This window comes from Girardinichthys multiradiatus, chromosome 2 (genome assembly GCF_021462225.1).
Source record: "Girardinichthys multiradiatus isolate DD_20200921_A chromosome 2, DD_fGirMul_XY1, whole genome shotgun sequence".
Classification (NCBI taxonomy): domain Eukaryota; kingdom Metazoa; phylum Chordata; class Actinopteri; order Cyprinodontiformes; family Goodeidae; genus Girardinichthys; species Girardinichthys multiradiatus.
In genome coordinates, this window is record NC_061795.1 from 2,928,589 (window position 1) to 2,949,576 (window position 20,988).

At 39.5% G+C, this 20,988-nt stretch overlaps 1 protein-coding gene across 5 annotated transcripts in view; it reads left to right on the forward strand.

The window, feature by feature from the left end:
- lrriq1 (leucine-rich repeats and IQ motif containing 1) overlaps positions 1-20,988 on the forward strand; it is a 73,290-nt gene that overhangs the window by 29,649 nt on the left and 22,653 nt on the right. For 3 of the 5 annotated variants that reach the window (XM_047353332.1, XM_047353312.1, XM_047353324.1), the window contains 8 exons: positions 8,725-9,174; positions 10,687-10,870; positions 12,358-12,483; positions 14,766-14,855; positions 16,338-16,423; positions 19,131-19,202; positions 19,315-19,403; positions 20,832-20,930. In XM_047353332.1, the coding sequence (XP_047209288.1) occupies positions 8,725-9,174; positions 10,687-10,870; positions 12,358-12,483; positions 14,766-14,855; positions 16,338-16,423; positions 19,131-19,202; positions 19,315-19,403; positions 20,832-20,930 (1,196 nt within the window). The remainder of the gene's footprint in view (positions 1-8,724; positions 9,175-10,686; positions 10,871-12,357; positions 12,484-14,765; positions 14,856-16,337; positions 16,424-19,130; positions 19,203-19,314; positions 19,404-20,831; positions 20,931-20,988) is intronic. The other 2 variants (XM_047353339.1, XR_007036302.1) reach the window with 2 other exon arrangements.

Here is a 20,988-nt window from a genome sequence, read left to right on the forward strand (position 1 = left end):
CCTGACACCAAGCGGTGAGGAATGCTTGCTATTCCCTTGTTATGTCTGATGCACAAGGCGCAGTGAGCCTAAAGACAACGTCCATCTATTTTCACAAGTCCTTCAGTGTCACTGAACCCTGCACACGTATATACTCCTATGCAAGGAGGACCACCAGCGCTTAAAGCGGTGGTCAACTTTCTGCTTATCTTCCTGACCTTTCTGAATTACGCTGCACAAAAGATGAAACGTGGCGGCGGCCACTTGAACGGGTCACACGGAGGACTCCTATTGCTTGGGGGGTAATGTGGTGCTCCCCTCGTTTCACCCCTCACTGTGTACCCTCTATCCCTCTGGCCTCTGGACAATGAGCCATTTTGGGGGGCTTTGCAGGAGCCGACAAAGCCATTTAACCCCTGGCCTGACCTCGTGTCAAACTGAAGTTTAGGGGAGGTGAGAGGGGTGCCACACGCCATTTCACTGGTGACTCTAAGGCATGAAACTGTGGTTTATCTTAGATGTATTGTTTACAGCTTGCATTACAGCACCAGGTTAAATGTTGGGTGTTGTCTCTAATAGCTGATGTAGCTGAGCAATATTTCGTTCTGTAATTCACAATTAAAATAGTGCAGATATAATGTGACAGGATTATTTTCAAGGTTCAACTAAAGCTTACAAAAAGTACCTCATCTCCAGGATTTAGTGAATTAAACTGTGAATGCATGGTCTTCCCCATCAGAGAGATATGTCTTCTTGACCATACTGGGTTTTTTCCAGGATAGCCCTGTATTTATTTTAGTTCTCTGTCCCTGTTGGAGGAAAACAACCACGGACCATGATGCTGCCTCCACTCTTTTTCAAGTTGGGAGTGGTGGGTTCAGGGGGATTTAAGTGTGTTGCTTTCTTTCAACTTTAGTTTTGGCCTAACATTGACCATAACTGCTAGATTTGTGACATCTGTCATAAATGGTGGTCTTCTTAACAACAGACCTGTCATCAGATTCAACTTAGTTTTCAAATGTAACCCTACTTAAACTTCTGTCTCACATGTCTGCTGTGTTCCTTGGTCTGCATTCATTTATTTCATAATTTAACCTCTAAGGTCTTACAGAACAGCTGAATATATGATGAGATTAAATTACTCACAGGTGACTCTGTTTACTAATTAGGTTACTTTTTCAGATTTCTTTAGTCTAAAAAAAAAAACACAACCGTGTATTATTTTTCTTACATTCCATGCTTTGTGTTGTTCTAAAACATAACATCCTTAGAAAGTAATGGAAGTTTACTTTGTATTGTGACACAAATGTGGAATAGGGGTATGAATATTTTGGAAGGCACTGTAATTGATTTGCAATAACAGGTTGCCAGAAAGGATTTCTGTATACCCACAGGGTAAATTAGAGGACACATTCTTTAATTTACAACAGTTTTCTGCTTTCTTATGTCAATGTTGTGCAATTTTATGGTGACCTTGGAGTGAACCAGCAGGTACAAGGAAGAAGGATCATGGGGGTCACAGTCTTCTGTCACCCCATTACTCCTTTCTCGCTTGTCCCACTGAGAATGAAGAGCTGGACCTTTGTTGAGAAGAATCTATTCTCCTTAAAACTACCAGCCTTCCAGACAGGCAGACAGACAGACAGACTGAGTGTGTGTCTGCCCCCTCAGGGTTGAAGTCAGGGTAGGGGAGCAGTGCAACAGAGCAAAGCATTGCTAATAGATTCATTATGATTCCATTGAGGAGGCTTTGTAGAGGGTTTATCCCCTTAATGAAAGAGACATTTTAACTGGGCAGGCAGACAAGTCTTTTGTCTTCTCTGATATACACCCACACTTACCTATGCATAATCACACACTTAACCTTACATTACTGGTGAACGCAGCTTTCTTAACAGTGTTAATAGCCATTTTTAAAAGAGATTTTGATTGATTTTTACGAGACTGCAGTGAAAAAAAAAGTAATAAATTTATTAGGACAAGTTTGACACAAAGAATACTTTGAAGACAGTTGGAAGGACTCAATTGGATATCAGGAGATATCACTGATTCTGTGAGAATATAATTGATCAGAAAATCTGGGATATTTGTGTAAATATAGTTTGATACTTGAATTGCAAAGCTGAATTTCTGATCTAGTTATGTAGGTTGGAGTTAGGGCTGCACAAAATCATGCAAATGTGATATTATAGGTAATTATTACATTAAATCAACATTTTCCTCGGTCTTTTACTCATATGTGTTTCCAACAGTCTTTGTGAGCTTTAGCATCTTGGACATTCTAATCTTTGTAAAGTGCAGGTATCTACTGACTTCATCAAGCAGACTAAATTTCAAAGTGAATGTATAAGCCAGTTGTTAATGCTTTCCTAACATTTCTGATATCAATACCTTTTAAAAAGCTTTTATTTGGGCGCAGGGCATGGTGTAGCGGTAGAAAAAAAAAGGGTGTAAAATGTATACTTTGCAACTGCATAAGGACAGGTTAAGAGACTTTTGCTGTAATTTTACCTGCTTGTTTTTTTACGGAATTTGTAATCACTTTATCTTGTCAGAATGAAAGTTCTGTTCCCTACATACAGTCTATGAGTGCTCCACATGATTAAATAATTAAATTAAATTAAATTCAGTTTTATTTATATAGCACCAATTCACAACACATGTCGTCTCAAGGCACTTCACAAATGGTTTGGAATGGTGTAGGGTTGTTGGGGAGGTTAGAATAAACTACTGAGTGTTAGTTTGGCCATTTTAGAATGGGCCATGTGTAGGGATACTAAGTAAAATAATAAACTGATCAAGTTTGTCCATCTAGAGCCCACTGGTGGCCATTGTTATACTAAAAACCACAAGCGTTGGGGGTACCTGTCTCTGTCAGACTGATTATAACCATTGAGAAGGGGTCACACAGGTAGCAGAAATGGAGGGTGTGTTGGCACCTCAACCATAACTGCCCCTTACTCCATCCAACAGGGACGGAGGAAGTCAGAAGTAGAAGTAATTGGAGAGCGTTGTTTCCTGTTGCATTGTGTGAAAGGTGGGTAACTTTAAAATAGGCTAAGTTAATTCAATCAAATCATATAGTCGGGTACATACATTCCAGTTAATCCTAACCATTGAACAATGCAGTCCGATTCAGTTGTTTATTCAAATTGGTTAAAAAGTTTTTCTATCTACGGAACCCCAGGAGATTGCATGGAGTCAGTGAGTTGTAGCAGTCACTCCTCCTGGATGAGCATGTAGAGACAGTGGACAGTCACTGGCGTTGACTTTGCAGCAATCCCTCATACTGAGCATGCATGTAGCGACAGTGGAGAGGAAAAGTCCTTTTAACAGTAAGAAACCTCCAGCAGAACCAGGCTTAGTGTGCGCGGCCATCTGCCACGACCAACTGGGGGTTTGAAAGAACAGAGCAGAGAAGGAAAAAGAACACAGAATCACTGATCCAGGAGTACTTTCTATGGGAAGAAAAAGTACCTGTTATTGGATGTAGCTCCTTTAGTCATTTCATCTAGGAAGAAAAAACAGATAAACTCTTAGCCAGTTTTCAAGGTTAGAGTATGAAAGAGAGCACATACAGTTAGTCACAGTAAAAGCTCAGTCAGTAGCCATGTCTAGGAGAAAAGTAGGGTTAAACACTGAAAGACAGGGCCAAGGGTATCATCGGTAGAAGGTGAGCATTAAGTTGTTGCCAGCAGAAGCTTTGACGATGCCCCTCTCCAGATGGTGCCACAGGTAGACACAGAGTCAGGCCAGGTGTAGCTTCTAGGACGAGAAAAGAGAGAGAACATAAAGTTAAAAGCTGAAATAACAGCAAATAATGCAAAATTGGAGAGTAGTATGAGAATGTAGTGGAGAGAGTGAAAGTGGTCATTATGTCCTCCAGCAGCCTAAGCCTATAGCAGCATAACTACAGAGAATAGCTCAGGATAACCTAAGCCACTCTAATTGTAAGCTTTATCAAAAAGGAAAGTTTTAAGCCTAGCCTTAAAAGTAGACAGGGTGTCTGCCTCACGGACTAAAACTGGGAGCTGGATCCACAGGAGAGGAGCCTGATAACTAAAGGATCTGCCTCCAATTTTACTTCTAGAGACTAGCATTTCTAATTTTGGCAATGTTCCGGAGGTGAAAAAAGAAAATCCTAGAAACCTGTTTAATATGGGATTTAAATAACACGTCCTGGTTAAGAATAACACCAAGGTCTTTTAACTTTATTACCGGAGGCCAATTTAATGCCATCCAGGTTAAGTGATTGACTAAGCAGTTTCTGTTCCAAAGACTCCTGTCCAAAGACGACAACTTCTGTCTTGTCTGAATTTAGAAGCAGAAAATGTAAAGTCATCCAAGTTTTTATATCTTCAAGACATGCTTGTAGTCTATCTAAATAAATAAAGCTGAGTATCAGTGGAGAGAGAGAAGAGAATTGGCACAAGCACTGAACTCTGTGGTACTGTTATGATTTGGGGTTGTTTGGTTTCTGTTTTTTTCTTATATGTTTCTCACAGTTTTTGAATCATGCTTCTGTTTGTTATTTTCCTGGTCATGCTTTAGTTTTTGTCTTCTAGTTCATGTTTTGTCAAGTTTGGTTTTTGGATCTGGTTATGCTTTAGTTTCATGTTTTTCTAGTTTCTATTAGTTTGTATTCAAGAGTTTCGTCACGTTTCTTCTCTCCTGTCTGTTAATTAACTTTATTCAGTTCACCTGGTCCAAGCTAATCTGTCTTCTTGCTCCACCTTGTTCACGCTCCATAAACACACACCTGTTTAGTTACACATCGCAGAAACATTTCAGATCATGTCACCATCTCTGTTCATGTCTTGTTTTTCGGATCATGCCTCCTTGTGTTCAGATCATGCCATGCTGTCTCGCCTGCCTGTTTATTGTTTTGTTCCTGCGTCCTCTTTTGAGTGAGTTTTTGTTTTCTTTTAAATATTAAATCTTTTGCACTTACCATCATGCTGCCTGCTCGTCTGCATTCTGGGGTCCTATGCTGCACTCTGCCAAACAGGTACTCCACAATTAACCCTGGAGTTTAAAGATGATTTATCATTTTCATGAACAAACTGGAATCTGTCAGACAAATAAGATTTAAACCAGCCTAGTGCTGTTCCCTGGATCCCTATAGCATATTCCAGCCTTTTTAAGAGTATTGGGATCGACTGTATCAAATGCAGCACTGACATCTAACAGAACAAGTACACACACAAGTCCATTATCTGAGGCTAGGAGAATATCATTAGTGACTTTCAGCAGAGCTGTAAAGCGTTAGCTGTAATGCTCCACTTGTGAAAGTAAATCTGTTGGGCTTTTTCCTGGAACTCAGACAACAATTGCTTCTCTGCCAGACCAGACACTTAAGTAAAGGTGTAATTACAGCTACCTTAAAAGCTTGTGGTATATATCAATTTACTAAGGATAGATTAACCATATCAAAAATGGGGCTGGTAATTAGAGGGAACACTTCCTTAAATAATTTGGTTGAATACAAGTTGAAGGCTTAGATGAAGCTAATATTTTTGATAACTCAGGAAGCTCCACCGGATCAAAACAGTCCAAACACAGATCAGGTTCTACAGTTACTTCCAATGTTGTCTCACTTGCTGAGGATGAAGTAATCATCTTCGGGAGAGTGTCAAAAATTGTATTTTTAATAGAATCAATTTAAATGAAAAAGAATCCCATAAAGTTGTGACTGCTGAGAGCTAAGGGAATGGATGATTCATTAGAGCTATGACTCTGTGTAAGTTTAGCAACTGTATTAAAGAGAAACCTAGGGATATCCTTGTTCTCTTCTATTAATGATGATAAATAAGCTGTTCTGGCTTGGTGAAGTGTCTTTTTATACAACACTAGGCTATTTTTCCATTTTAAGTAGGAATCCTCTAGGTGTGTAGAGCGCCATTTTCTCTTCAATTTTCTAACATTGTGCTTTAAAGTAAACTGCTCTGAATTAAACCAGGGAGCCTGCCTCCTATGAATAATTACCTTCTTTTTCAAGGGGGCTGCATTGTTTAATGCCCCACACAATGATGAAGTAACGCTATGAACAAGAGAATCAATTTGTGAAGGGGAAGAAACAAAATTATTGCCCTTCACTGTGTTTTTCTGTGAGGAAATTTAAAGTGGAACCGATTCTTTGAGGGTTGTTACAGCATTGTGTGATAATGATCTACTATAATTAAATTTTCTTTCAGGTGTGGAGTACTCGGTAAAATGAAACTCAAAGGTTATTAAAAATGGTCAGACAGGACAGGGTTATGAGGAAATATTATTTCTTTACACTCCATATGTCATATGTCAGCACAAGGTCCAGAGAATGAAGACAAAGGTGGGTAGGTTTGTTTTAGCAAAACCAATTGAGTCTAAGATAGCATTAAAGGCAATATTTAGGCTATCACTTTCAGTGTCAACATGAATGTTAAAATTCCCCACTATAATAACCTTATCCTTATTTAACACTAAATCAGATAAAAGGTCTGAAAACTGATCTAAAAATTGAGAGTAAGGGCCTGGTGGACGGTACAAAACAACAAACAGAAGTGATTTTAAAACTAAGGATTAAATATTCAAAAGACTTGTAGCTATTGATTGGTCTGGGACTAATCAATAAATCAGACTGAAAGATGGTCGCTACTCCTCCTCGCCCAGTATTTCGAGGTATGTCAAAATTTAAATAATTAGTAGGAGTTGACTCATTTATAGTAACATAATCTTCTTGCTGCAGCCAGGTTTCTGTGAGGCAAAATAAATCAATCTGATTGTTACAAATCAAGTCATTAACTAGCAGTCTTTGAAGAGAGAGATCTTATCTTCAGTCTTAATTATTAGCTGAAAAAATCTAAAGATACGTTGGACTGCCCTCCTGTGGAGCCACTTTATAAATTTAGTATGCTGAGATGAATGGATCTTCATTAGCGCAGAAAGAGTGATGTAGCACATATACTCACCGGACACTTTTATGGGTACACCTTGCTAGTACCGGGTTGGATCCTCCTTTGCCTTTAGAACTGCCTTAATCCTTCATGGCATAGATTCAACAAGGTACTGGAAACATTCCTCAGAGAGTTTGGTCCATATTGATATGACAGCATCACAGAGATGCTGCAGATTTGTCGGCTGCACATCCATGATGCAAATCTCCCGTTCCACCACATCCAAAAGGTGGTCTATTGGATTGAGATCTGGTGACTCTGGAGGCCATTGGAGTACAGTGAACTCACTGTCATGTTCAAGAAACCAGTCTGAGATTATTTGTGCTTTATGACATGGCACGTTATCCTGCTGGGAGTAACCATCAGAAGATGGGTACACTGTGGTCATAAAGGGATGGACATGGTCAGCAGCAATACTCAGGTAGGCTGTGGTGTTGACACGATGCTCAATTGGTATTAAGGGATCCAAAGTGTGCCAAGAAAATATCTCCCACACCATTACACCACCACCACCAGCCTGAACCGTTGATACAAGGCAGGATGGATCCATGCTTTCATGTTGTTGACGCCAAATTCTAACCCTACCATCTGAATGTCGCACCAGAAATCAAGACTCATCAGACCAGGCAACGTTTTTTCCAATCTTCTATTGTCCAATTTTGGTGAGCCTGTGTGAATTGTAGCCTCGGTTTCCTATTCTTAGCTGACAAGAGTGGCACCCGGTGTGGTCTTCTGCTGCTGTAGCCCATCCGCCTGAAGGTTCGCCATGTTGTGCGTTCAGAGATGCTCTTCTGCATGCCTTGGTTGTAACGAGTGGTTATTTGAGTTACTGTTGCCCTTCTATCAGCTCGAACAAGTCTGGCCATTCTTCTCTGACCTCTGGCATCAACAAGGCATTTGTGTCCACAGAACTGCCGTTCACTGGATATTTTCTCTTTTTTGGACCATTCTCTGTAAACCCTAGAGATGGTAGCGCGTGAAAATCCCAGTAGATCAACAGTTTCTGAAATATTCAGACCAGCCCGTCTGGCACCAACAACCACGCCACGTTCAAAGTCACTTAAATCACCATTCTTCCCCATTCTGATGCTCTGTTTAAACTGCAGCAGATCATCTTGACCATGTCTACATGTCTAAATGCATTGAGTTGCTGCCATGTGATTGGCTGATTAGAAATTTGCTGTAACGAGCCGTTGGACAGGTGTACCTAATAAAGTGGCCGGTGAGTGTAATTATCAGGTCACTGTTGCAACGTGTGATGTCTCTGAGTTGACACACTCCTGTCAGTAATTTTTTTCACAGGCTGTCCAAATGTTTGGTTGCATCTCGGCTTAGCTGGGGATCACAATAGCATTGGGTTAATAAAAAGCTAGCTCCTAACTTCATCCTCCTTAAAAACACAAGAGAAACTGCTACAGCATGACAACGGTAGTTTAAGCTTGCCCCAGTTTAGCTGAACCAGGTGGGGGCAGCAAAGTGAGCCCTGACTGATTCCTACATGTGGGCGATCATAGTAATAAAGATGATTATTGGTTATGCTGAAATACTAATGAGAACAATGTTAATTTCACTTAATTCAGGTATACACTTGAGCTATATCAAAATAGCGACTGGGTGCTTTGAGTGCAATAAATGGCAGATAAGCTCATCTTTTTACACTTTAATGAATTATATGCCCAATCAGATCAAGGCGGATTTACTGAAAGGTCTCAACTAAATTCATATGATTTTTCCGAGATGCCAAAATAAACATACCCTAGGTTGCATTATAAATGTTTGTCTTTTTGTTTTTGTTGTGTTGTTTTTTTTACAGAAATGCTTCATCTTCTCTGGATGCTATGAAGAGCTGCTGCCATCTGTTTACTATGTCTTTGCAACTAGCTGAGGATCAGAGATTCGCTCATGAATATGGTGACAATGCTGTATCTGAGGAACACATGGATGTTGGCCAAACAATCCCTGAGAAAACCCTGGACATAGATAGTAAAAGTTTGGGAATGCTCACAGATTCCCTGAAAACTGAGTCCACTATCAGACGACCTTTTGACAACCCAAGCAGGGACAAGAACAGACATAATTACTTCCATTTTGAGAACACACCAGATGAAAAGAGCCGACAAGATACATTTGGCTGTGTTACAACTGGTCAGAGGTCGACAACAGAGTCAAACGTTGCCAGAGGTCTTATTCACTTTCTCCCTTCAAAAGGAGAAAGAACCTCCACCAGTTTGGACATGGAACTGGACAACCTGGACCGAAAAAAGTAATTCACTTAATGTATACTTCCGTTTCTGGAAATTCTAAGTATTTTACCAAAGACCAGCTGATTTAATGTACAAACTTGAAAGAATTAGGACATCCTATCAGCTCTTTATTAAGAATTGTGCAGGGTCCAGTTCTGCTTCGAGTTAATATTTTTTGGTGATGATTGTCTCACATTTTCCTCAAACACCCTCTGAAACCTGATAGATTTCATAGTGGATTCTATGATGGTGAGCTGGCCAGGTCCTGCTTTAGCAAAGCATCCCCAAACCATGACACGTCCAGCTCCATGCTTTATAGTTAGTGTTGTGTTCTTTTCCTGGAATGTTGTGTTTGGTTTACAGTAAATGTGCCCTCTAGGGCTGCAACTATCGATTATTTAGCTAATTGATTAATCTGTCGACTATATTTTCAATAAATCGATTAATAATTAAGTTAATAATTGGATAGCAAAAGGTACTTAATAGGATAATTTTTAAAGAATTTGAACCAGCTGAAGCTAAAGCTATGCCACTTTAGGAGTTCTGGATAGAGCATATGTACAGACACAGAAGGTTTTTCATCTTAAATGCAAAATGTATATATTTGTTGTACATTTTACTTCTTCTTTCAGCAAATGGCATGTTTTAGAGTCTGTACACTCCAGTTAATGATTATTTGATTACTACATTAGTTGATGATTATTTCAATAATTGATTCATCACAATTAATCCGAATAATTGTTTCAACCCCAGTGCTCTCTTCTCTGGTATCTAAGAAAGTTTTAGACTTCTCTGTCCAAAAACATCATTCTAGTAGTCCTGGTCTTTGTCTGTTATCAATGTCAAACATTAGTCTGGCCTTTGTGTTTTTCATTTAAAGGTTTTCCACCTTGCACACCAGACCCATGATAGTTAAACTTGTGTAGTCTCTTCCTGAGAGGCATGCACTTTTGCATCAACAGTAGCAAGAGAGTTTTTGGAGACCTCTTTTAGTATCTAATGGGTTCAGGGGGAACTTGCTTGCACAGCCAGGCCTGGGCACACTGAGATTTTTAACTTATTTTTCAATATTAAATAGCCGTATGTTCAAACATGTTAACAAAGCCAACCACACTGGTGTAGGGTGTTCTGATTTTACCCGTGGCTGCATGTGATAAACCTTTATGGTACAAAACTGAACAGCCAGAACAAAGCAAACGCTCCACATTTTCTAGCATTTGGTTCATAGCAGTTGAGCCATTTATTAGTTTCTGCTGCAGACTATTTGTCATCATTGGAAGCCTCCTCTATTTGATTTACAGTGAGAGACGTTGAAGATGTCCTTCATTTTAACACACCGCCTCATCATTAACACTGCTATCTTTGCGAGGGTAATAGATTTTTAATATATAGGTTAGCTCTGGACAAGCCTAATCTCTCAAAAGGTCTGCACTCCATATGTGTGCCTGTAAAAAAAAAGTCCAGTTTTAATAGATTGTCAGTGTGATGTTACTGACTTTGTGTATTTGTCTGTGTGTTTGTCATGTGAGCAGCACAGCAGCCACCATGCTTCAGAGGATGTGGAGGGCATACAGGCAGAAACGTGGACATGTTGAGGTCTCTTTCATTGCAGATTCTGAGAGAGAAAGTAGAGGACATGCAGGAAAGCCTCTGTTTGAGCTTTTCAATAACAACTGGAGCAAAGCCAGTCAAGACCATGCAGCAACTGTCATACAGGTAAAACCTTCCTCTCAATTTGGTTTACTTGGCTGCTTGTCCAAGATGCAAAGTGCGGTTGCATTGAACAGTTTCTAAACTATAGGATCAAAAGCCAAACCTCATGTCACCCTCATGGTTTGAGATAGTTAGCAGTACCATGCATAAATGTTCATACCCTTTCAGCTTTTAAGCATTTTGTCACGTTACAACAACACAAGGTTATGCATAATTGTGAAGTAGAGGGAAAATGGGTACATGACTTCAAAAATGTTTAATATACAAGTCCAAAAAGTGTGATGTGCATTTGTACTCAGCACTAGTAACAAAATATTTTGTAGAACCACCTTTCACTAAAGTTACAGATGTAAATTTGCACACAGAGTGACAGAAGTCTTTGTTTGTTCTCTAGACTTTGACTGGGCCATTCTAACACATAATCATGTTTGATTTAAGCAGCTCCATTGTAGCTATAGTTGTAGGTTTAGGGTCTTGTTTTCTTATAAGGTGTATAAGGTTCCACCACAGTCTCAAGTCTTTTGGAGCCTCTAAGAATTTCTCCTCTAGAATTGGCTTGTATGCTTTCCCATCCATCTTCCCACCAGCTCTGATCAATTTCCCTGTCCCTGATGAAGAAAAACCTTCCCAAAGAATAAAGTTGGCTGCACCATTTTTCACCATAGCAATTGTGTGGTTAGGGTGATGTTCACTCGCCTACTACATAAAACTCCAATAAAAGTTCAATAAGTTTATGGCTGTCCTAGGGGCATAGACACTTTAGCAAAGCATTATATTTTCAATCAAACTCAACCAAACTGTTGAGCTTCTGAAATGTTTGAAGAGAGTATAAAGAGACCTGTGGATTTGTAATTAATGATCTTTCCTAAAGTGATTTTCACACATTGGATTTATGAAACTGTACGTATACATCCCTGATCATCAATCTACAGACCTCCAGCATGTTCTGGACATATACTTGGCTAATCCTCTTCACTGAGGTGTAAGCTGCTGCTCTGAAAAACATGCTACTCGCCACCTCTCTGATATTCACCCTGACACTAGAAGTGTTTGATGAGTCCTTTAGGATTCTCCAGAGAAGAAAGTGGGGGTAGGAGAGTGAAGGAGCAGTATGTAGGTGCGTGTGTGTGTGTGTGTGTGTGTGTGTATGTGTTGGATGGGTATGGAGTGATTAATCATATTCCAAAAAAGTGCAGTAGTAAGTAGCTCCAGAATTCCTGTGAAACTCAGCTTAAAGTGTAGTGTGCGACCCCCCCCCCCCCCCCCCCCCCAGCCCAGCTCCGTTGGGAATTGGAGGATTTAGAGGCACACTGGAGCTCCATTTGTCTCAGAGCACCCCGGAGTCATGCAGAGTTCAGACAGCAGAACGTTCTGCAATTAAAAAAGGGGCTAACATGTTTTATCTCTCTAATGGGATAACATGCAGTATTTACGTTTGGGCTGTGATTCATAGATGGTCTTCTGACATTTCCTTCTACGCGTACCTCTAGGCGTTTTGGAGGGGCTGCGCTCTGAGGAGGAGGCTCGCATCTGCTCTCGCTGCTTTTACACACGCTGACACTGGAGATGAGGACACCTTCGAGGAGGTGGATGTGGAGGAATTTGTCGTGGATGAGGTATGCAGGTTTGTCTTTACTTCACTCTTATGGTTTGAATGTTTGTCACGTCTAACCTCAATGTAAAAAACTGCGCAAAATAAGCTGAGTTTGTCCAGGAACAGAGATAAACGTATGATCCTCATACAGAACTTTGCAAACATGCAAGTTCATATCTTAAATAACAAAAATGCCAAGATTTACAGACAAATTTCCACAGACAAAACATGGGAGCTCATTTGCAAACCATTTTGAATCTGCTCCTCAATCCAAATCACTTTTAAAACATTTTGGTGCTTACACTACATAATGTACAGTATCTGTACCACACATGACTTTTACTGACATGGAATGTTTGATACAAAGGCTTTAACGTGGCTTTTCCCCACCCTTTGCTGCTACAACAGTTTCATCCCTTTCAACTGTCAACTAGTTTAGTAAGTATGTCTATAGGGGCATTCTTCCAGAAGAGCATTTCTAAGATAAGGCACTGATTTTGGACAAAAGGTCCATCTGTGAAGTCCAGTCAAGTTCTTTGGCACCAAATTTGCTCATTCATATTCTTATGGACCTTTCTTTGTGCAGTGTTGCACAGCCATGTTGGAACTGAACAGTCTATCTCCAAACTGTTAGGAGCTTGAAATAGCCCAAAAATGTCTGGGTGTGATGAAGCATTAAGAGTGCCTTACATGCAACCTAAGGAGCTGAGCCCAACTCCAGGGAGACAGTTTTCTATCATCATAATCTCCTCTGCATTAAACCCTAAACTTGACACAATGCAGTCAGGCAGATTTAGTTCTTCTGGCAGCTGTCAAACCCTGACTTGTTGTTTGGGTTAGCAGATGCAGAGGTATGGTTTGACACTCTACAGAACGCCTCTCCACAGCTTTACTCTACTGCCTCTGATGCTTTGCATTGCACTTGGTGATGTAAGGCTTGGATGCAGCTGCAAGGCCATGGAAACCAATTCCATGAAGCTCTCTATGAACTGTATCTGAAGGCAAAATGACGTGTGAAGGTCTGTAGCTATTGACTCTGCAGATAGTTGGTGACGTCTCCGCTATGGGTCTCAGGATCCACTGACCCCACTCTGTGATTTTACATGGCCTACCAATTTGTCGCTGGGTTGCTGTCCTTCCCAACTGGCTTCACTTTGTTACAATACCACTAATAGTTGGCTGTGGGATATTTAGTAGCAAGGACATTTTACAACTGGCCTTATTGTAAAGGTGCCACGCTACCATAGCATCATGCTGGATTTCACTGAGCTCACAAAAGCGACGCATTCTTTCAAAATGTAAAAATGCAAAAATAATAACTTAATCTTAGCCTGCTTTATTTCTTTTAAAATCAGTTTTAATGTGTGCTTGGGATTGTTGTCCTGTTCAGAGACCCAGTTGTGTCCAATTGCCAACAGTCTAGCTGTTGTTTGGAATTTATAGGAGGTATTCTTTCTTTATTCAGTCCACTTTGTGTGAAGCATCATTACTACTTACAGCAAAACAGTCTTACTACATGATGCAACCATCACTGTACCTGATGGATGGTATAGGGTTCCTAGATTGAAGAGCCTCACCTTGACTCCCCCAAACATGCTTATTGTCCTTGTGGTCTAACGGGCTCAGTCTTTGTCTCATTCAAACATTAAACCTTTCTCCAGGAGGCAGTTTATCAATGGTACTGTGGGCAGCTGCAATTTTATGTCCAGCTTGAAGGTGTTGATTCTTTCTTGGTTGTCATCCTGTTAATCCATGTTAAAGCTAAACAAATTTCACTATGTACACTATGTATGCCGTTCAACCTAAGGTGAGAATTTGTGTCAGATGAGGGAAACGTTGACACATTTGGGTGTTTCAAAAGGATAATGATCCCAGGCTAAATTAGGCTAACACTGAGCTTATGGAATAGCTCTGACTCAACCCCATTTGAAAATTGGTGGACTATGGACTATGCTTAAAAATCCAGTCCCTGGTAGGAAAACAACCATTAGCTCTAACAATTCAAATGAGGCAACTGGTCCAAACACCAGCCAGATTCATACCATAAGCTTGTTGATGGCTACTAAATGTATTTAGAACGTGTGTAGATTAGAGAAAATCAGCACTTAATCTTAAATTCTCAATTCGTGAGCTGAAAACATCCTTTGTCTGTTAAATCATCATAATTCCACTCTGACAAAAGAAAGGTTTAAAGTCTCCTTAAATGTCCCTAATTAAAAAGACAGACACTACAGATATATAGATTATTTTAATGTTATATTCCACATTATTTATATTTATAGCTATTTCATTTTATCCTCAAAGCAAGCGCTAGAAGAACACTGGACAATGACCTTCTTCAAGGATTCCCCTCCCATGCATTATCCTGTGACAGAGCGACACTTATCTCCAAAGGTAAAGTACCGGAGTGTTCTTAAATCTATTACCATAGTGAAAGTGGCCAGCTGTGTTGTGTTTTGGGTTGAGTGGTAAGTAAAAGTGGTGATTTACCAGGCCATTTTCTAAAATTTACTTTCTAGACCTTTTCCTTTCACATCTTGCTAAGCCCAAACAACCCCCCCGCCCCTCCTTCCAAGCTTAGACGCCCCCTCTCTGATTGATCTTTAAATTTATTCGTTTGAAAAACAGGAATATTTCCCTGAGGGACTGAAGGTTGCTCAACACCAACAGATGTCATTTATCACACCGGCTGAAATGTCATACTGTTTTTTTCCCCCCTACTTTTACCTCTCGCTGGATCTTTTCTTTGGAGAATGCTCAGCACAGTACATCATGGTAGTCCACTTGGGTCAACTGATGTGCTGCAGCTGCTGGTGTGGTCAGCTCCAATCTGTTGACAGCAAGGTGTACATCAAAGATGATGATGAACATTTCTGGGCTTGGATGGAGAGAAAATGGGATCTGGAGAGTAATTAGGTTTTTCATCTGACTTACATTGGTGAAATGTATGCATTAAATATTTAAAATGAAAACAGACTCTTGATTTAAATGTGATTACCTATTATTGGATGTAATATTTTATTATTCCTAGTTACTCTAGATAGTTCTTCTGCATGTGCAGATAACAGTGCAGTACATTACAGTACACACCACAGTTATTTGGAGCCCTGTTTAAAATATCTAAAAACACTTGGTCCATCTTGGTATATCCATCTTTCCTTGGTGTAGTATAATGACACAGTGATCAACATGGAAAAACTGACCTTAGATTTGGGTTTCATTTAATGGTTATATGGTTTAAAAATGTCCTTTATGAAAAATATTTATGTTTTATCGTTTCTTCCAAAGTAGACAGACATTAAAAGTTGACAGACACCTAAAAAAGAGGACGTTGCTGAGAACAAACACAATTTGGGTTGGTGGGCGGGGGGTTAAGGGTCAGGCAGTGCAACAACAGTAATAGCAGAGACGTTGCTAAAAAAGAATCTATTAATTGCGCAAAGTGTGTGTGTGTGTGTGTGTAAAAGTACGTGTCTGAATTTGACACCTGGTTAAAGTGGCAAAATGGGTAAAAGCCCCAGAACTCTCAGGACCCAAGAGCAACTCAGGGCGGGCAGCATGGACCATTGAGGGTTGCAGATATCCCAGTTACATCCACAGAATTGCCATCGGGAAAAGAGGGGAACCCATGGCAAAGCAAATGAACAGGAGCCCCCAAGGCAAATGTGCAAACACAGGGCCCAAAGCCCCCCAACCCAGCCCTGCAGGAACCCACCCTTCAAAGCCTTGAGCCAGGTCACTGCAGCGATCCGGGGACCCGCATAGGCTACTGGCAACAAGCACCCAGGAGGGACAATGTATTAATTTGCTAAAGTATTCTCACAGTAATCAGTTTATGGATGTCATCCTTTTATGCTCTGTCATGACCACTCCCAGGTTTTACTTCAACCAAAGCAGGCCTGGCTGGCTGAGGAGCAAGGAGACTATGTGTCAACAAGACATTCAGCAGGGGTCTGCAGCAGGTAAGGAAGTTCAATTCCTAACTGTTTATCTAGGTTGAACTGCCTACATTTCATGGTAAAGACAAGGTTTTCATCACTGAGCTTGGCACAGAGATCCAAACCTGCTGCACAAAAGAAGCAAACAAAACCAAAGTTAATTTCACATCAAAGTAACTTGAAATCATAAACACACAAATGCAGACACTTACCAACAATATTAAACAAACAATATTAACAACATGGATTACAACATGATAATTTTAGCATTATGCTTATTGTAAAAAATAACAACTATTATTTTGTTTAAAACAGGACCAGGTTAAAGAGCTACCAAACTGCATCATTAACATCAGCCTATTTTCCACAGTAAACACACCACCACGAACACACCACTATGGATCACATTGTCCTTTAGCACCATACAGTTCCGCTGAGATCATGGACCATGTGAGCATTCAGATCATGGAGCTGGGATTACGGAACTCAAAGGGGCATGCCGTACAGCTGTTATTCTACACCTACGAGGATTTTCCCCTAGGATAATTCCTCTGTGCTGAGCTCTGTGTGGCAATGCTTTGGTGATCAACATATTTCTCATATCAGATTATCATTGTCCATACTCAGTGTGCAAGCATGGACTTTACAACATCTGTTGTATTTGCTTTGTACCTTGTCACCCTTATTTTGCCATCCCGTAGTACCACTTACAGTTTGTTGTGGTTCCGCGTTTACTACTACCTCTCTAGATGGATTGGTGCGTAACATTGATAGGTCAATTTCAATCCCCCATACCATTTCAAAACCGATTTGTTGATTGCAAGGTAACATAAATGCATATACACTGCCAGTCAAACGTTTTAGAACCACTTTCTCATTTATTGGTTTTCTTTATGTTCATGACTATTTACATTGTATGTAGATTCTCACTGAAGGCCGCAAAAGAGTGAATGAACACACATGGAATTATGTAGCAAACCAAAAATTGTAAAAGAACTGCATTTTTTGTGGTATATTTTCACTTTACTAAACATTTAGTTAGATTAAATTTTAGGTTATATTTAAGTTATTTGTTTTAAAATATAAATATATATATATATACACTACCGGTCAAAAGTTTTAGAACCACTTTTTCATTTAACGTTTTTGTTTAGTTACCATATACATTGTATGAGATTCTCACTGAAGGCATCAACACAGTGAATGAACACATATGGAATTATGCAGCCCACGAAAAATGAACTTTAATTATGTTTTATATTTTAGATTTCTTAAAGTAGCCGGCCTTTGCTGTGATGACTGAAATATTAACCTTTGGCCGTCTCTCAATGAACCTCTGGGAAGTTCTTTCAAGGCTCTTGAAAGAACCATTTTAGGTGACCACCTCATGAAGCTCGTGGAGAGAATGCCAAGAGAGCAAAGCAGTAATCAAAGCAAAGGGTGGCTATTTGGAAGAATCTAAAATAGAAAAATATTTAGAGCTCTTTCATGCTTTTTGTTTGCTAAATAATTCAATCTGTGTTCATTCACAGTTTTGCTGCCTTTGGTGAGAATATACAAAGTAAATAGTCATGAAAATGAAGATACCCATTAAGTGAGAAAGTGTATCTAAAACGTTTGACCCACAGTGTAGATCAGGGCTATAAGGATGATCTGAGAGGGACTACAGTAAAATCCTCCCAGGACTTTATGTAGATAAAACCCAAATAAGATGGATTAAAGATATCTCCTTTACTTTTTTACATGAGAGAATATAACTGACAATTTCTTCTGTACACTATAAAATATAGAGGTGCACTGTATTGCAAGATATAATTTTTTTAAAGGATCCATTGAAAATAAATCCCAGCTTTGACTTACCTAAACTGGAATCGAGGAGAATGCAGTCTGTGTCACACAGCTCGGCAGTTAAACTGAATTTTACTGTTATTTCAAAACAAAAAATAAAATGATTTCAGAGTTATTTTAAACTATCTTCAGCATCTCAGTGAATAGTTATTGTTAGCATGACTAGATGCAAACTACAATCTTTATGTAAGAGTGAAAGTAAGTACACCCCTCCCTTAAGTGTGAGGTTTCCAATAGAAAGTGAACATTTCCAAATCGATAGACAGAATTTTACTTTTTAAAAATATCAACTTTGCTGCAAAATATGCAGCTTTCCTGTTATCTGACATTAGCCATTATGTTTAAATTAGGTGGCAGGTTAAAGGAACATGAAACATCTGTAAAAAGTACAGTTTTCAGTTATTGTGCTTTCTCTGACTTCCTTTTTAAACACTCGGTGCTACTGAATCTTCTTCCCACTGTAATTATTTTTATTTCGAGTAATATTGTATGCATGATCTGGTAGCATTCATGAGTGTTTTTTTTTTTACCTTCCAGCTGGGCCTTTAGGGCTGCTCATATGAAAAATCTGGGGGTTCCAGTTCCTAACTAGTTTTCATGTGCATCTATACTAGTTATAGCACATTTTGATATTGTCTACATTTTGAGAATAGTTAAAACAACATTACCTCACACCTCCAACCTCAATTAGGATACTATTGTAAACAGATTACTTAAGGGAATCTCAACATTATTGCATAATGCAGCTATAGACTGCCAGATATGTTAAAGGAAGCAGAGAAAATATTAATAGTATAAAATATGCAGTTTATTGTGATGACAACAACATTTTTTATTTTAATTTGGAAATCTTTTAAATATTGGGAGTTCTTTATGATTTCAGAAGCAAGTCTCCCACTTCAACCTTGGTACACAGTGGTCTGTCTGAAAGATCAGAAAAAATTCTCCAAGAATGGTAACTCACCATCATATCTAATGCAACTGTTGCTTTATTTTCTTATCAATGTCATGTCTGGATTCTGTGCAACTGAGTTTTTAGATAGTTGTCTTTGTCTTGATGTTTGCAGGGGCTTTAATGACAGCCGCACAGCTCTTCTAATGCTAAAGAGAGCTCAAAAGATGAAGGCGACCAAACGAAAGCAGAAAAAACATGGAAGTGAGTGTGGTCAGGCCAAAATAAAATATATGATTGTATACAGTGCCTTGAAAAAATACTTATATCCCTTTAATTTTTCTAAATTTATTTTATCTGGACAATTTGTCACACACCAACAAAGAATAGCACAGCACTGTAATGTCATCTAAAAACAGAAACAGTATGGCACAACTGCAAATCTACCAAGACATCACTGCCACCTAACCAAACAGACCAAGTAAGAACATCCTTAATCAGAGAAGCAACTATGGTAACTCTGGAAGAGCTGCAGAGATCCACAGGACAACAAGATTTGTGCACTGCACAATGTTGAAAGAAAGCAGTAATGTGTTTGCAGTTTTCCACATATTTGCTCTTCCTACATGGTTTGTGGCAAAGTGTGCTCTGGGATGATGAGATGAAAACTGAAGTTGTCGGACTAGATGGGTGTGGAAAAACTGACACTGCACATCACTCTTAACACACCACCACAGTAAAACATGGCGGCGTCATCATCATGCTGTGGTGATTTTTTTTTTTTTCAGCAAGGACTGAGAAACTGCTCACATTTAACCTTGGGGGTGGAGGTTCACCTTTCAGCAGAACAACATTAATAAACTTCCAAGTGGTGCAATGGAATTGTTAAAATCAACACATTCAAGTGTTAGGTGTCCAGACCTAAATCCAATTGAGAATCTATGACACAGGACCTTTTTGTTTACATGTGCAAAACACTAATAATTCCCTGTTCTGTATACTCTTTGCAGAAACTGATGTTGGCACTTGAGAAAAGTACCTTTGTGTTATGATTAAGACCTGCTTCTTGAACATATTTTTCTTTATCAAAATAAAACAAAATCCATAAAAAATGATAAGCAAATTCCTCCATAACTTTTTTGGTCTCTTCCTTTCATTCTCGTGTTTTTCGTACAACCATGCCTCAGCAGCTGTGAACCTTTCCAGCCCATGTACACTAATGAGCCATAACAGGCAGCAGAAGCAGGGCCTGGCGACTCTTTTTGGACGTTTTTTAAAAGCCCGCAAAATATAATAAAAATTGTCAGAAAAGCTTCTTGTGATGACTTTCATTCCACCTCTTCATAATGGTTCAGCGTAGCTGCAGTGAAAGTTGACCTCACCTCTCCTCTGTTCTGTTCCAAGACACAGTGGTCCTGACACAGATATCGTGCATGCTGGTCATTTACAGGGAGGCTGCTCTTTGATCATAATTGCAAATGCATGACTGAAATTGCAACTCTCTTGTCATCTTGTGCCACCAACATGCAGGTCTATGTCGGCTGTAACTCCTAATGGCATGTCGCTCAGTGAAACCAGAGCTCTGTTCTAATAGTTTCTAAATGTTTCATCTTGTTTTTTTACATCTTGTTTTCGCTTCTGGTTTTAAGCCTGCTATGTCCTTCCTTGATGCTCTCTTTTTGTTCCTCTTAGATCCCTCTGTCCACGCAGCCTTCAGAGACTGCAATTATCAAATAAGCCCTGTGGAGGCAAGGAACAGGCCTGCACGACACAACAGACATTGTTTAAAAGGTAGGACTTAAGACATGCAGCAACCCAGGTTTTTTATGCTCTGTAGTGTTTTCTAATT